At 39.9% G+C, this 16,834-nt stretch overlaps 1 protein-coding gene across 1 annotated transcript in view; it reads left to right on the top strand.

Annotated features, from left to right (window-relative positions):
• The first annotated feature begins 9,033 nt into the window (after window positions 1-9,033).
• DNAH11 (dynein axonemal heavy chain 11) overlaps window positions 9,034-16,834 on the top strand; it is a 167,752-nt gene continuing 159,951 nt past the window's right edge. Inside the window, 6 exon segments of the mRNA XM_052779465.1 lie at window positions 9,034-9,543; window positions 13,773-13,856; window positions 13,858-13,973; window positions 15,383-15,457; window positions 15,459-15,570; window positions 16,294-16,463. Coding sequence (XP_052635425.1) covers window positions 9,436-9,543; window positions 13,773-13,856; window positions 13,858-13,973; window positions 15,383-15,457; window positions 15,459-15,570; window positions 16,294-16,463 — 665 coding nt within the window. The 5' untranslated portion in view covers window positions 9,034-9,435.

Raw genomic sequence — 16,834 nt, 5'->3', positions numbered from 1 at the left:
TGATATACTAATTTTTTTTTTAAATACTAGAAGAATTTTTGTGGTAAGCCTTACCATATTTTTGCAGTGAACAAATAGTATTATTTCACAAAGGAAGAAATAAATATAGAATCACAGAATCATTTAGGTTGGAAAAGATGCTTAAGATCATCAAGGCCAACCGTAAACCTAAGACTGCCAAGTCCACCACTAAACCATGTCCCTAAGTGCCACAGCTACATATAAGACAACCACTTGTTTTTTCCATCTTCCAAAAGAAGATGGAATTTAAAATTTGTGGCTTCTAGTTGTGTACTGCAAGATACAATCACCTTTCCTCTTTCCTAATTGAGACCTAAAATCAATTCTCTTTATTGTATGTTTGATGAAATAACTGTTTAATTTTAAGTCTCATTAATCTCTATTTGAATGCAATGATTCTAATGTCAGACAAACTTACTAACTGAAGTCAGACTAGGCCATATTTCAAAGTAAATGCATCTGACCAACTAATATGTCTTTATTGCCCAGTTCTTTATTATTGTGGCACTGGCATTTTTTTTGTGAATTACAAGATACATGGAGTTTCGAAGCAGTTTCTAGGTTATTGATAAGAGAGTAGTCTTCCACTTACACAGCCACCATTGTGGTACAACATCAGAGAAGGTAACAAAATTTAACATAAAGACACTAGGGATGAATATGCATATTCCATTTTACCTCTTTAAATGTGATCATTCTACGCTGTGAAACAAAGTATAATACCACGTCGACTCATACCTTCTATAACTTTAAATTCAGTACCATTGCTATTCATTTAATTACATTTTATATTTATTCTGTTAGCTTAATTTTATGTCTAGCTATGTAGCAAATCTAGGATGTTGTTTACTGTGTGTAAAATTCATATTTAATTCATATTGAACTTTTTGCTGTCACCTTCACTTATGCTTTCCACGTCCCTGCTTCCCATTCCTTTTCTTTCCCCAAAGCTGCTTGCATCATTTCCTGATATCCTGAGACTTGTCAATGCACATGGAAATACTGTGGGGACCAACAGCTAGCATACGCTATCATTGCTTGCTTTTATAGGGAGAGGACTGCAAGATACCTTTTCTAGCAGAACTGCTTCACTCTGAAAATGACTAGAGGTTATTATTAGCAGGTAGATTGGTGATGTGATCGGTTGATGTGAATGTGGCTAAAGACACTGTTCAACTAAGCTAGACATTAAACCACTGTGAGTGGGGCATTTGGCTCAATGCGCCCATTCCATAATGCAAGTGATTTACCATTTAACAGAAATGTTGAAAGATCCCTCATTTTGCCATGGAATTGTCTGTCTCTCCTTCCAGAAGCATTTAGGATAGAAGATGTGTAACTTGCAAAGGCTTTTTAGCAGGCTCTGATATTTGGGAATTGTTAAGTGAAATGTTTCTTCAAATCATTCTGCTAGCATTGCTGAGGTGTTTTTCTGTCTGGTTTTATTTTAGTTTGTTGGGTGGGGTTTTAGCAAGGATCAAAAATTGCCTACTTCTAAATTGCCAGATGAATGAACACAGGCATTCTTTGACTTATATGAGCAGCAGTGTGCAATGTAAGATTCATAATATGTAGATTCTAAACTTTGCCTATCATTTATACTTTTATGTATGAAAAATGCCTACCCTTGAACCATTTAATAATTTCTTATAATAATGTTTTTTAGCACAACTTTCATTTAAAACAAACAAACAAACAGAATAAGAAAAATTATGTCAGCCTTTAGTTTTCCCTACAAAGAAACCCTTTCAGTTCTAAAATGAAGTGTATTGGAGACCATAAATATTCAGAGGTTTCTTTACCAGCAATACATTTCACAGCATTTCTAGAATTTTTCACTTTCTCTCTCACATCTGTCCCCTATGTGTATCCTAGCCTAGGTTTCCATTAAGACCTCTATTACTGCGTTCTCAAATGCTATAGCTTTTTATCTTAATAATCTCCTGCTTCTTGCTAAAACCATTGCAGAAACACATAGACTGGACAAAAGAAGTAATCTGTCTCAAATATTTATATTGGAAAACTCTTTTGGAAAGTATTTGAGTTGAATGAGGTTTTTGTTCCATCCCCACATATTATGGAAGCATAGTCCAGGGTAGAGTTTAAAATGGAGTATAAATTTGCAGGGCAGGGGGTGTTTCTCAAAAAATATTTGTACTGCTGGTCTGAAATTCTGTTAAGTTTTAATTTTTAAGCTGTTTTAAGTTCAATGCATAGCTTTGTGTTGCTTGTCTATATTTTAAAGGAAAGTCTTGGGACAAATTCCAGGAAGAACCCAATCTCAAAGCTGGCTGAACTTTTGGTGTTGACACATTTGTCAAAGTTTTGGAAGATTCTTAAAACAACTGAAAACAAGCGTTAAAAGAAGGCTGCTCCCTGTAGACCTAGACACGTTCAGATTTTTTTAAAATGTAATTGAATTAATGAGGTATTGATTTACTTTCATAGCTCAATTTACTAACTGAAGCTACTGCTGATAGGTAAGGTGTGTGTGTGCGCGAAGTGATGCATATGCATCTTTCGGGAGCTACTTGAAAGATTTTTGAGTTTGTCCATCCACAAGTATATAAAACTCCATCCTCTTTCTAACTCCTTTTAGTAAGTTCTACTTCAGTCTCACAAATACACATCCTCTGCTTACAGTTTTAAAAATCTAAGGAACTAATACATAAAATTACACAGGTAGGTGGAACAAAGCCAAGGAAGTGAAAGCCAAACCAAGTGAATTAACGTTTTCTAGGCACATATTTTACTTTTATCCTGTTGTAATTTTTACTTAGGCATGCCAGATTTTCATCACTTACTTTTGTCAGTTCCTAACAGGAAACTTCCATAACTGGATGTGGAAGAAGTGTTTTAAAGGACAAAATGTAGCTAGAGCATAAACAGGATTCTGGTTGGTGTACCTCGTCCCCCTGAAGTCTCAGGTTTTTATTGACAGCTGTCATTAAAGGTTACTGCTGCTGGTAGAGGGAAAAGAAGTCAAAATAATTGAAGGAGGCAAGAATTACTTGAGAGTGGGATGAGAGGGATGATAAAATACTTAATTAGCAGGAAAAAAAGGATGATATAAAACAGTACATTACAAAACAGGAGACTAAAGAACAGGAACAAACCTGAATGGGATCTAAAATGATAATAGAGGAGTAGGAAAAGTAGTAGTTCCCATTTTGAGCCAGAAGAAGGTGGAGAATAAGTAGGATTGTCCCTTTGCAAATACAAATGTTTTAATGCTTTTGACTTTTGAAACAACACTGGTCATGGACATGATGCAGGCAGCTTCTTCCTATCTTGATGAGCAGCAGAAGTCACTGAGTACTCAGTAGACTCACTACTGAAAGTTCTTTAAAAGTGGAAGTCCTTGTTAGTGTTTATTTTTCTAAACTGCTGGATTTGCAGGCACAGTGGAATACGTTATGAGTACAGTCTCCTGGGAGCTCTGTGTGGACATAGTAAATGTCAGTCATCCTGGATCTGTTACCATCTGTTTACATTAAGACAAGCAATCAATTTTTACAGGCTGTCATAAAACTGGAAGATTTTTCTACTTACAGAGGAAAAAATTCAATTTCCCTCAGCTTTTTCCCCTTCCTCTTTTATAGCAGTGTGAAACTATGCCGAAATCAAGTTGGTAACCTTGATGGAATAAAAATACTCTGGTTTAAATGGTAAGAGCTTAAGACATGAAATAGCAATACATTTAAGCTCCTGCTCTTAAATGCGGGCAGGACTGATTTCAGTGTCTTCCAACATTAACTTAACTGAAGAAGTTCGAATGATGTAATTCAGATGTATTGTGGTCAATATGGCTGCTGCATTAAACACAATCCACGCTTCTATGTTAACATTCATAAATTTCACTTCTGTTGAACTAATTGTCTGAAGCCTCTTCTGAAACTAATTTTGAAACCTTTGGGTAGCCTTCTCTTTTTACACTTTAAGCTTTCAAAACTAGTTTGCCATTGTGGATCACCTAGAAACCACTCTGATTGCTATTTATTATTGCAATTTAGCCAGTAGTAATGAGTGATTGCACCTTTGTTCTTCCTTTAGTTATGACTGTTCAATAGCCTCTATCTTCTATTTGGTTTAGCACAGTAGTCTGTTACCACACTGTTAGAATAAAATGTCTTAGTCTTTTAAGAACTCTGGTCTGTATTAGATTGTTATCTAATTAATTAGCAGTAGCCAACTGATCGCCCAGGAGCATGCATGTGAAGAGTAGAGACCTGGAGAGCAATGGAGTATGTAACAAGCCAATATATAAACAGGCATTACCTGCAAAAATGCTAAATTTAATCCTGTCTCTATTTGGTCTCTTCCATTCTTCCAAGTTCTGCACGTGGCCTGCAGAAAAAAAAATTCATTATCCTTGGTCTTGAGAAGATATCTAACAAATAGACGGGAACACATGCAGTGAAAAAAGTAGGCTGAGACAAATGTTTATTGCAACCAACCCCTGCCAGCTGGACAGCAATGATATGCTGAGGAAAAGCAAAAGTGAAATTTATTGGGAAAAATGATAACAGATTTCAGATGTGTCACAGGTTCAGAGAAGGAATTTTGGGGGATTACCTTTTTGTCATATTGAAGAAATAATAATTCATGTATCACAATAATCTGTATGAACCCCTTTTTTAAAATGACTTCACAGAATGTCCTGTGTAATCCGTCAGCTGAAGTAGCTAGCCAAAGCTTTCCACAAAGATTCTACGAACAGGAGTTTATAATAAGGGTCAGAAAATGACCTCTGAAGGTGCCAACCCTTTTCATTTCAGAGAACAAAAGCTTCTATACAACTACGTCACTGAGATCTTAGGGATTGTTATCTATTTCTTGTACATCTAGTCAACTCTCACCTTATATCCCTCAAGATTTAAGATTATGATTTCAAATTACTGTTGAATTTGTCTGTTAATTGTCTATTAATTGTCCTTCTGACTGGCCAACTAAGAGATTCAAATATCCACTCTATTTATCTTGTTGAATGTGTCTATTCATTGTGCTACAGCTGCAACAGCTAACTACAAAATTTAGGTTGAAGCTTTTGACCAAACTCTTGCTGAATTGCACTGCTAGAAGACCTCTGCTTTGCTAAATATTTGAGACAAGATTTAAAGAAACAAAAGGATTATCAGAAAAGAATATGGCAAATAAAACTTGAAGACAATTCATGTCAGTCACTGAGGTTACAGAAGAAGTCAGTAAGATACTTAGGGTCAATCTTTAGGATTTTAAGCCCTCTTGTAATGGTAGAATTATTTTATTTTCTTTGAAGAATATTGCACATGGTTTCCCCCCAAGGACATGGGGAAATTACTTGTCTGAGAGAGAGATGAGACTTTTTCACCAGTGCCCATTTAAGTTTGTAGATTGTTCTGGAAGTGACCCAAGAGGCAGGTTTGTTTGTCTGCGGGGAAGCCTTGAAAAAACCCCACACTTATACCAGGACAGCTATTTTCTCTGCCGCTCTGTGATCCCAGAAAAGAGAAGTAGATCAAGGCTGGCAGCAAGGAGCTATATTGCACAGATCAATGGCTCCAAAGAGCAAGAGAAGTTGAAAGAACTCTTGCTGTTTCCTTGAGGTGGAAAATGCTCTAAATGTTGGTTACGTGCTAAATGTTGACCAAATGAAGCATGAAAAGCAAACGGATGGCGCTGGCGAGAGAGCCAAACTCCAAGCCCTAGCAACCGTGCTGAACTCCGGCTGGCCCCTGCAGAGGGGGAAATAATCCCCTTTTCTGAGAATATAAGGACAAAGGTGCTCACAGAAAAGAAACTAGGGGAAGAAATGTAACGTCCCCTGTGCTGCAGAAGAATGAGGGAAAAAATCATCAAGGAGCACTACAGTTTCTTGCACAAAGTGAGAAGGCAAGGCAGCTCCAAAGGTCTGTCGGGCAGCAGCCTGGCACGCAGTGAATTGTTGTCACCGGGCATTACCTCACTATTCGTGCTCAACTCTTGAGAGAGCTTTACACGCAGCAGAGCAGGGCTCTGCGCAGTCAGAGCTTTGCCCACCTACAGGTACTGGTTTCTAGGGTACGTTGGCAGTAGAGCTCAACTCCTAGTCACCATTTGGTTTTTCCTTGATGCAATCTGTTTTTCTTGAAAAAAACTCCATGATCACAGAGATCGACTTGATCCCCATGCCAGGAGCATGCATATATTTTATAAGGGTATTGTTGCATTAGTCACATGGGGGAAAACAACTTTTGCTGAGATAAGTGGCCATCTTACAGAGGTGTCTACAGTCTGGCTGACCAGCAAGTTGGCTGACCACCATGGGCTGATAGAGGAAGGAGCAGCCTGTAAGTGCCAAACTGAAGAAACCTCAGAGAGAAACCCGTCACACACCAAATGAAACTGGCTTTCTTTGCAGCTGACATAATGGATGTTTTTCTCAAACATGCACAGATTTCTTGCTTTCACTGGCTTGAAAACATATATTCTGCAAATATCTGTGTTTTGTTTGTGCTTAATCAGATACAATTAGGCAGCTCTAGCAGCTGTGAAGTTGGGAAGGCAAACACTAGTGACCTGTTTCTTCTTTCTTCTGCAAAAAGCAAACCAAGGAGCAGTTTTAAATTGCAGTAGGAAATATTTATTATGCAGTGAGCGTAACTTCAGAAAGCAGCTGTCCTCACACCGCTGCATAAGAGGCAGTTGCTTTTCTCATGACCTGAAGTTTAATGAAGAGCTGCGCAAATAAAATTGGGATAGCTGCAACGCTTCCTTCCGAGCCCGTGGCCCTCTGTGTCCCTGCCCCGGCGGGACGTGTCCCTGGGGGACGCGCTGGCGCTGGGCCCCGGAGTGGGAACCCGACATTTGTGATCTGGTTTATTTCTAACAGCTTCCATCTGACGGGCTGTCCTGCCATCCCCAGGGCACGCTGGGGAGCAAGTATGGGCAGACAGCGAACAGTTAAATTTATGGCAGTTTTGTAAACATTTGCGAAGGGGGATGCTGAGATAGGGACCCGTATTTCATACGTTCCCGGCGGCTGGGGCGGGGGGATGATGTGTAAATGCTACTTCATAAGGACCCGATGCTGTAAACGATCACGGATTCCTTCAAATGCGGCCGCGCCGCCTCTGCCCTCCTCCCCCGTCCCCTCCCGCGGGGGCTCCGCCGCCCGCCCCCGCGGCTGCCGCAGGCGGCGGGCGGACGGAGGAGCGTGATCCCCCGAGCTCCGCGCCCGCCCTCGCCGGTGCAGGTGGCGGCAGCGGGCGGGGGACCGGGGACGCGGTGAGCGGTAAGTGTGGGGCGGCGAAGGTGGGGGGGGGGTGCGCCGGCGGTGGGGATTCAGTGGCCGCGGCGGAGGCAGCGGAGCAGCGGCCGGTGCCCTCACCGCGGCTCCGCCGGGCGGCCCCGGGCGCGGCAGGTGAGCGGGGCCGGGGCCGGGCAGCGGAGCCCCCCGGCCGCGGCGGAGCCCCCCCCCGCGCCCCCGGGGCCGCCGTCCCGGGAAGGCAGCTGCCGGGCGGCGCTGGCAGCCGCCGCGGGTGCCTCCTGCCGGCCCGCGGGGGACCGTGGTGGGCTTTTTCCAGGGAATTTAGACGGGTTTTTTTTTTGGGGGGGGGGGGGGGTGTCCGTCCCCCCGGGGCGTAAATAGTGGGAGAAAGCAGCGCTTTCGTGTTTCCTTTTTTCAGTTCCGAAGGTTGTGTTATTTTGAAAGTCTGAAGAGCGTTGCGACCTGCAGCGCAAACAGTGAGAATGCCATCTTTCAATGAAATTTAGTTTCCGCCCGAGACAAAAAAGTTGTTGTTCTTTTTTTTTTTTGGAGGGGATGGGGGATGGACAAAACCTCAAGCTGATTCCAAATTCTTGGTTTGACCAGCAGGCTCAAAAATTAACTGTTCACGTAACTCTTCCTTGCATCACTGTGAGGCTGTACTTGTATCTCTTCTCAAATAAGCTGAATACATTTTAAAAATAGTTTAACTTTGGGATAGAAACCAAGGGGTAGAAAAGCTGATGCTTTACAGTGGCAATCTTCCTCCTGCCCTCTCCTTCCTTCTCCTCCCTTGAATATGTGTGGTTTTGAAGATCTTCTGTGCCATTTACTTTGACAAAGGTCACTGATTTTTCCTCCGCTGTACTGGCTCTGTGGCATCCGTGTCGAGAACTAGAAACATGAGAACTGTGTAAAGCTTGGTCCTGGTTAAGACGCTTCATGGCAAATGAGTTGTTTTCATGAAAGTAGTGTCCAACTGGAAAATCTGTGAAAACTTTAGCTGTGCATAGCATAGCTCCCCTTCTCCCCCCTCTCCTACTGATGGAGTTATGCTTGTGCTACGGCCAGGACTCTTGCTGTTTCTTACCTCTAGTTGCTGATCTATGCCAGGAGCATGCTGACCTGCTCTGAGGGGATTATTCCTCTGCTGAGGAGCTGCCTCAGTCCCTCTTAGCCCTCGGCCTGATACCATTCAGTGGGCTACAACCTAACCATAAGGGTCACTTAATGCTATGTGTGCTTGTTGGCATGACGGAGTGAACTGATCTCTTGTCGGCGTGGTCCCAGGCTGCACCTAGTTCAGCCTGTGCTCGGTTATGGCTTTTAACTTTTTCAGGCAGGTTAAAAGTATATTGCTTCAATGAAAATTCAGATTCTGTATTTCTCAGCAAGCAGTGAAATTCACAGTAACTTGCACAGCTGCCAAGTCATGAAATACAGAGCTCTGGCAAACAAGATTTTGAAGAGTTAGTTTATTTTTGGATACGAATACATAATTTACGATGAGACTATGCTGTCAGGAATACTCTTTTGGTTTCCACTAACTTCAGAAGGAGTCATGTGATAGAGTTGAACAGAGTTAGGTCTGTGGCAGTGTCATCTCATGTCCTAAAATGCAACCTCTCTGGCATCTGGAAGTGTGACCCTGATTCTGTATCTGTTAGCTACAAAGCAGGCTCTCTGGAAGATGACAATATATGGCTTTTTGGCAGAGCAGAGTATAGATGACTAAATGCAATTAGGTATATTGAAATACGGCCAATGAAAGGTGGTGTGGAGTATCCAGGGTTGGTTTTCAAAAGATGATTTGCATGGTCATATTTCCAAGCCCGGAGGCTTGGAAAAGGTCAATGCACATCCATAGGGAAGCTGGAAAAACAGGTTTAGGAGGAAGACCAAGGCATATATATGTGTTCATGTAGTATAGGTGTTCTGGCAAACATTCTTTGGATTTGCAACTTGCCTATTTACATTTCATGTTTTCTCCACTTAGTCCCAACAAAATGAGCTGAGATTTTGACTTTTCTGATGCATCAGTTGATGGAGAGCTCTGATGGGTAGCTGAGGCTCTCCTCATCTTGTTTATTCTGTCTAAACAGCAGTGCAACAGTGACATTGTCAAACCAATAACCTGCATCTTACTTGCTTCAGGTGCCACATGAGGTGGTGCAGAAAGCTGTGCTATGAGGAAGACCACAGAATGCCTTGGAATGGAGAACAACAAAAAGGACCGTCCATTTGGGGAGGTGTCTCAAACACTGCTCCAGCACACAGTAGCTTTCATAGAAGAGGTATTTATAGCCAAATACTTGTAATAAAGCAGCAAAAACAAGGGCGGGATTTTAACCGGTACCAGAGACAACTGATGCAAAATGAATCCTATGAAAGGAAAAAAGTGCCTCTAAAAAAAGTAGCTACTCTACCCTCTATATTATCATCAGAGATGGCTTGTTGCTTGAGGCTTAGGTCTGTGTAGCATGTCGCTCTTGCTTTCTTTGTGTTGCTTTTTGTATAATGGATGTGACTGCTGTCATGCGAATTGTTTACAGCATGAAATATATATTCTTTCCTGTGCTCAGGTCTCTAGAGTCATCCTCGATGCAGTGATAGGTGGTGTACTTCTTGTCCAGTGTATGTCATTGTGAAAGATGAGGGATGAGTCACTTCCCTTGTGGGCAGGGATGACTAACCGCCTCTCCTTTGGGAGCAATGACGTGGTCAAGCTACCACACCAGAGGTTAGGCATGCAGGGAATCATCACCTCAAGTCAGCTCTCTGCTGACTATATGATGTAATAACAGCTTATTAAGTCACATGATTAAAGGCTTTTACAGCTCATAAAGGAGGAAGGCTCATAACAAGGTAATAAGAAACAGAAGAAGTATTTAGTGTTGCACCAGCTTTTTCCAAAATTGTGCTGCTTCTGAAATGTAAATCATAAGAGATGCGTATACAAGGTTTCAAAATTTGTCTTATAAGAGTCATTACGATTAAGCTATAAAAACAAGTACTTACATGAGATTTTCTTAAAGAACAAGGCATAAGTATTTAAATTCATATTTAAATTTCTTTTAGTGTACATGTCTTACAGTTGTGTAGAAACCTCTTGCTTTATTAATAACACTGTGTAGAAGACACTCAGAATTAGGGCTGGATACAAAATGTTTGGGTTTGGGGTTTTTTCTGCCTTGTAAAAGTTCTGGGAATAACATGAAATATTTCATTTTGAAGTGTAGCTGAGTCTATGTGAATATCTTACAGAGAAAGTACAGAGAGACTGTAATGCAGATAGGACTCCTACCTCTGCAATAAAAATTCTCTTAAAACTGCATCTGAAGCTCTGCTTTAAACCAATGGTGGATCTACGCTTGGTACAAAAAGGCAGTGTCATGGATGTAAAGGTGTTGCACTGTTCTTTCCAGGTCCTGAGTCATGCCTGTGGTCCTGACCCTGATTACCTGGGACTCTTTCCCAAAATTTTGAAGAGCATTGGCTCATCACAATAACATGTTTTGAAATGGAAATACTCTAGTTCTGAGTAAATTTTTGTAATTACAGATCCAGGATCAAATTTTGGAGTGAGGAAGAGGCCAATATAGTGGTTCATGTCTGTAGCTGGGATTCAGGAAAGCCAAATTTAAGACCAGGACAGCCAAACAGGTTTGACAGAACAGTTTTAGTTGTTACTCCTGCATATCTATGAAAAATTGGTGTTTCAAGAAGGGAATAAATGTGTGCCATTTACACCACAGTATTACAGATACTGTGTATAAATACCGATGACAACGACGAAAAGAATAGTTTTCATCTTCCTGTCTTTTAGTACTTTGTTAGCAGCATTCAGATTTCAGGCTGGTCATTATCTCGGCAGTTTGATCTTGAGAGACAGCAGTTATGAATAGGAGCAGGGATGGAACTGCAACTCTCCTGCCGAGAAGCAAATCTCTTCCTGATTGAAGCCCATGACAAAACTCCCATCAACTTCAAAGGAGAAGGATTTCAAGCACAGCAACCTGAATGCATCTGAAATCCACTGTTGGGCACTCTGGAAAGGTCAACTTTTTTTTTAAAGATTAGTAAGGAAGAGAAGAAAAATGAGAGCAAATCGTGACTAGCATAAAGAAAAGAGGAAGTTGACAACTAAGTTCACAGTTTGTTGCTAAATCTGTCTTTATTAAGGAAGCTGATTTTTGTGCAGCTGATGTAGGCAATCAGCTGGCTTAGGTATTTCTGCTTAAAATGAGAATGGGATTATTTCTCCTTTGGTTTGATGGTATGGAAACAAATATCTAAGATGTGGTTGTCACAACCAGTATCTGTAGCACTATTGTGGCTGTTTACTTAACTAGCATATTCTGTAGAGAGAAGCCAAAATTGATCAGCAGTAGCACATGCTAAACTTTTAACTTAAATGCCAAACTTTTAACTTAACTACCAGTCTCCATGTGTTGCTCATCTGTGTTACTAAAACAACAAAAAAAAGTAAAGGCTTCAGAAAAAAGTGCTTAAAAGTATTTTAAAACCTTTTGAAAAGCAGAGATGAGATAGGAAATGAAAGTTTAGAGATATTGAGGTGAATTTAATGCTAGCTCAGTACATACACAAGAAGTTTCATTTATAGCCTCGATATTTAAGTCTAGTCTCTAAACTCCAGTACCATCTCATACCCTGACTTCAGTGTTCAACAACAGAAAAATACCCCCCCAAATGTCAGTTTTGCTTCTCTTTTCCATGCTGAAGCAAACCCAAACCCTATCAGATTTATGAAGTTTGGGAAGTTTAAGGGGTTTATTATGTTAAGGGAGCATGATTTCCTTCACAATGTTAAGGGAGCATGATTTCCTTCACAGAGCCACAAATGAACTCGTTCAATTAATGTCTGCCTTACGAGTCTCTAGGGAGCATACAAGCAGTGTAAGGCATGCCCTCTTCATGGACGAGATGGGAACTGGCCCGAGCGACAGATCTCAGGAAGGCTTTTGGGAGGGGAGGACGGGATGCCGTGGGAGCAGGGCTCCGCTGCTCTGAAGCAGCTGGCGGCACTCAGATGCAGGCTTGAATGGTGTGTGAGCTTCAAAGTGCTGAAGAAACCGTCTGTTACTCTGTCGGGGCCTAATAAATAAGGTGTTGGGAGAGGGATGGTCGTTAAAACAGATAAACAGAAGCACTGTGCTGCTCATCCTAGCTTCTCTAGCTCGTATTGTGGCCCACTTGCTTACACACTGCAGTTGAGTAATAACTGCAAATGGGTATGCTGAGGCTGCTCCTATGCTATTCATGTGTCCTCACTGTCAAAACAAGCAAAACTGAACCCTAAATGTGAACCTCAAGTTTGTAACTACTTGTGCAAGAGCAGACTTGGATCGCTATTTTCCTTATTGCTTCCCTTTCTGTTATTTTTCAGTTTCTTGTTTGTAAATCACTCTGGCACAGAGAGGAGTAAATGGGACACAGTATGGATGTAGCAGCACATCTTTAGCTGCAATAGTCCTAAAACTGAGTTCATAGCAAGGGTCCATCTCCCTGAAATCTGTAACTCAAAGGTTACTCATCAATTTTGATGTATGGCAACAAAATATTTTGAGCCTTATGAGGGCCCGAAGTGAATGAAGTCCATACAGGGATGAAGACATTCCTCCAAGAAGCTCACTTGAGATGCTGGTGTGGAGTTTTAATTAATCTATCTATGGCTTGCACCTGATTCAGCAAAGTACTTTGGTTTGAGCATGTGCTTAATTCTAAGTGTTATGACAAATAGTAACATACTTCAAGTTCCTACATGCTTTCCTGAGCAGAACTCTGTACTGACTGACACAGTTTAAGAAACAATGCGGAGAGAAGTTAGGAAATGTTTATGTAGTGAAAGAAGATGAAAGATTTAAAATAAATGTGTGAACTGGAGCAAAATTCATAATCAGCGTTATGCATTTGCACCACAGAAAAAGTATCTTTCCAAAGGATATCACAGGTGCCTATTTCTAGGAAATCATTTAAGTATGATTTTATTATAGCCTGCAAGTAAACTGTCTTTAAATGGTATATATTAGTAGCTATTAAACCACAGAAAGGAGGGTTTGTGCTACTAATAGGATTTGTTTCTCCTGTTAGGAAAATACTGGATATAGGGGATATATAACTATGCCTGCTCGCCTCTCCCCCTACTCCCCATCTGTTTCTATTTTCTGAGGGAAGGAGGAGAGAGATAATAAAAGTGGTTTAAATTTCTTCTGCGTTTCTGAAGCTGCTCAGAATTCATTTTCAGCTGACTTAGAAGTAATACTGTCCCAAAACATAATTTCCATCTACAGTACAATTTGACTGAGATTCAAGTATGTATTTATGTTGTTAGAAAAAGAAAATATAAAGCTGATTTTGATTCACATAGTCATGAGTTTGAGAAGTGTGGCTTGGGTTAGCTTGTTCTTCTCAGATTTAAAGAAGCAGTTTTCAGTATGTCACCAATAGCCAAGTTTATGGTTATTGCTGATTTGTAATGTTACTTCTCCTGCCTCGACGCCAGGTGTTAGTGCCTATTCTAAGCAATAAGGAAAACCATACGTCCTGGCCAGGTTGCATTTCCCAAGATATGGAGCATCCATCCTGTGGAAATCATGAAAAATAAAACACAAATTATGAAAGGACTGATGTCAGGAACAACTCATCTTCCCACTCCTACAGTTGCAGCAAAGATTGACTTGCATCAAATATATGCTGAAAATAAGTAAGGAAAGAGTATTGTGTGAGCTATGCAACACAGGAGGAAAAAAAAAAAAGAAAAGGCAAAAAAAGTGCTCTGCTTTTGGTGATTTTTAGTCTCAGATGCAAACTGGTAGTAAATTGCATTAAAGAGAAAGAAACTAAATGCTTAGTGTTCCAAATATAATATTTTTATTACTTCATTTTTTCTCTAAGCCTTAAAAGGTGTTTTAAAATATTTTCTGTGCAATTAATATATTTTAAACACTGTAATTGCTCTGTCATATGAAAACATGAATTTCTAGGAATTTATATTTTTGGGTTTATTAATTTCAAAGGCAAGACTTGAGCTGTCTGTAGAGTCACCAGAATTTGGAATCACATGAAGCTATGCTTCCAGAGTACAAAATAAGGTTATTCTGTTGAATTACCTTTTAAATGTGTTTGCAATAGATTGCACTTCTCTGTTGCTTTGAGTGTTTAATGTGAACTGAACTCTTATCATAAAAGGCATTTTACTGTTTTCGATGAGATTAGTAGCAGTCTCAAAGGATGGCATCAAAAAGGAGCATGGCACTAATCACCGGGATGTGTGTCTATTACCTGTAGAAACAGCAATAATATCAGCTACGTCGCAGAGAACTCACAGTTTGAGTAAACCAAAGGCTTGATTTTGGTTTAGGTCTGACTGTGTACAGAGATGATTGATAATCAGTTGTTGGGTAAGTGAAGATTTATAATCCTGTCAATAATAAATGATTTTGGAGGCCTTGGTCAGGGTCAGCTCCTTGCTGTATGTATGTCATAGCAGTGAAGCAGGTGTGCTAGGCAGAATAGTGTAAGTATGGAGCTAAAACCGAGGCAGAACAAATGAATTAGCTTAAATGAAAGGACTAAAGGGAAAAAAACAGAGTGTGAAAGGGAGAATGTAAACTTTAATGTCCCATTAATATTTTATTAAAAAGCTTTGCTGTGTATTATTAGCTCCTCTTTCTGTAAACACTGGCAAAGTGTAATAAAAATATATTAAATAAAATCTATTTAATATTTATGTTAATTATCAGCATTCATTCAAACACCAAATTACCATGTAACTTACTTATTGGAAAACAAAACAGTAAAATGCAGATTTTTTACATCTGAAATAATTGCAAGGAACCGTTCAAAGGATCTGCTGCCAATAATTTCTGAGAGGGTGTTTGGCCATGGCTTTGATGAGTAAATACATCTGGAAGTGTGATCTGTGTCTTCACAAACAGCCTTTTTAGCTCTGTCTTCAGGGTTTTTCTTATGATTTTCCTCTTATCGGAACTGAATTCCAAATTTCAGTGTTGTTCATCCTTAAATGTAAAGGGGAGTGGGGGGAGAAGAGCTCTGTACTATCACAGTAGAGTGCTTGCTTTGAAATTCAGTGGCTTTTTTCATATTTTACAGACAAGATCCCAATTCTGGGGTAGTACTACATGCCATTGAATCAATGGTTATTAGGTGGTCACATCAGCTGCGTGACACTGAATAGGGATTCTGCTGAACCTCTTCTGCATGGCTTTCATTCAGACCCCCAAACTGAGCTGAACTTCTGGAAAGCAAGAAAAGACAATCTTTTATATATAAATAAGCAAGTAAGTGATTTCAGGTATTATTGTAAACATCAAGGAGAACTTTCTCTTGGTTTGCCTTTCCCCATGCACTCTGAAAAATGACACACCACAATGATTTTTTGTTGTTTTGTTTTTGCAAATAGCTTATAGTGGTTTCTCAAAGTAATCAGACTTTGCATAAGTTACCAAAGGAAAAGAGAGTTAAACATCAGAGGACAGTGCAAATTGCTGATGAAGGGCTATGTAGCTGCAAGGAATTCTGTTGTTCTTGTCTTTTTTTTCTAAATTTCTTCCCATGACATTTCTCAAACTCTGGAGAAAATTAGGTTAAGAACAAAGTTTATATTTGGGAAATTATTGCCAAATTTGGCTATGAAATGGATACTATTGTTTAATGATAATAATTATAGCTTGTTACGAAGTGAAACAACTCTTTTTAATTGAAAAAGATATGCAAGGTTATTTACTTTCCAAATATGAAATGTTGTTGGGAGCTGTGTTTAATCCTCTGCTTCCTCCGTGCTTCTTGTTAGCGATGCTGCGATATCAGGCAAGTGAACATTATGAAGAGCCCAGTTCATTCCCCACTGAAAGCTTTTGGGGCCTTTCCCTGCATTTCAGCTGGCATGGATCAGCCTTTATCTGCTAGTAGTAGACTTGAGACATATTTATTCATTAATTCTCTTTCTTTTGACAGGCAACCATGATCTTTAATTGCTTGCTTTCTCCGTTGTTAAATTATAGCTTCAGAATCCTGTCCAAAAAATGATTAAGATCTTAAAAGCCAAAGAAAGCAGCTATTACCCTGCTTCTCAGGACATTTTCAAGGAATTAGAAGATGGTAAGGGTAGAGAGAATGAGATGTATATTTTGTCTGCGTTTATATGTGTGTGTTACAGAATAATCTATAATTTGTCTTGACATAACTGTAAGTCATGATGGTGAGATATATCAGGGCTGCAGGGGCACACACATATTAAATCACGCTCCTTTGTGTGCCGAGCTGGCGCTTTTTTTTTTTTTTTTTTATGTGGATACTTTTCCTGTCATAAAAATAGGTGAGAGATATAATGGTAGCAAAATCAATTAGAATGCATTTTTTCAGCATTGTTTTTGATCTTTAGCTGCAGTAAATCTGTAGATAGATAAATTCTACTGCTAAAAGAAATTAAATAAGGCAGTTAGAAATAAATATTTAGCTAATACACTACTTTGTATATAAAATAATTATACTTTAATGGAATATAATAAAGTGCCAGCTTCTATGATGTTATTCAGTTTTGGA

This window comes from Harpia harpyja, chromosome 1 (assembly GCF_026419915.1).
Source record: "Harpia harpyja isolate bHarHar1 chromosome 1, bHarHar1 primary haplotype, whole genome shotgun sequence".
NCBI lineage: Eukaryota > Metazoa > Chordata > Aves > Accipitriformes > Accipitridae > Harpia > Harpia harpyja.
Note: the sequence above shows the minus strand (reverse complement) of the source record. Positions and strands in the feature narration are given on the sequence as shown.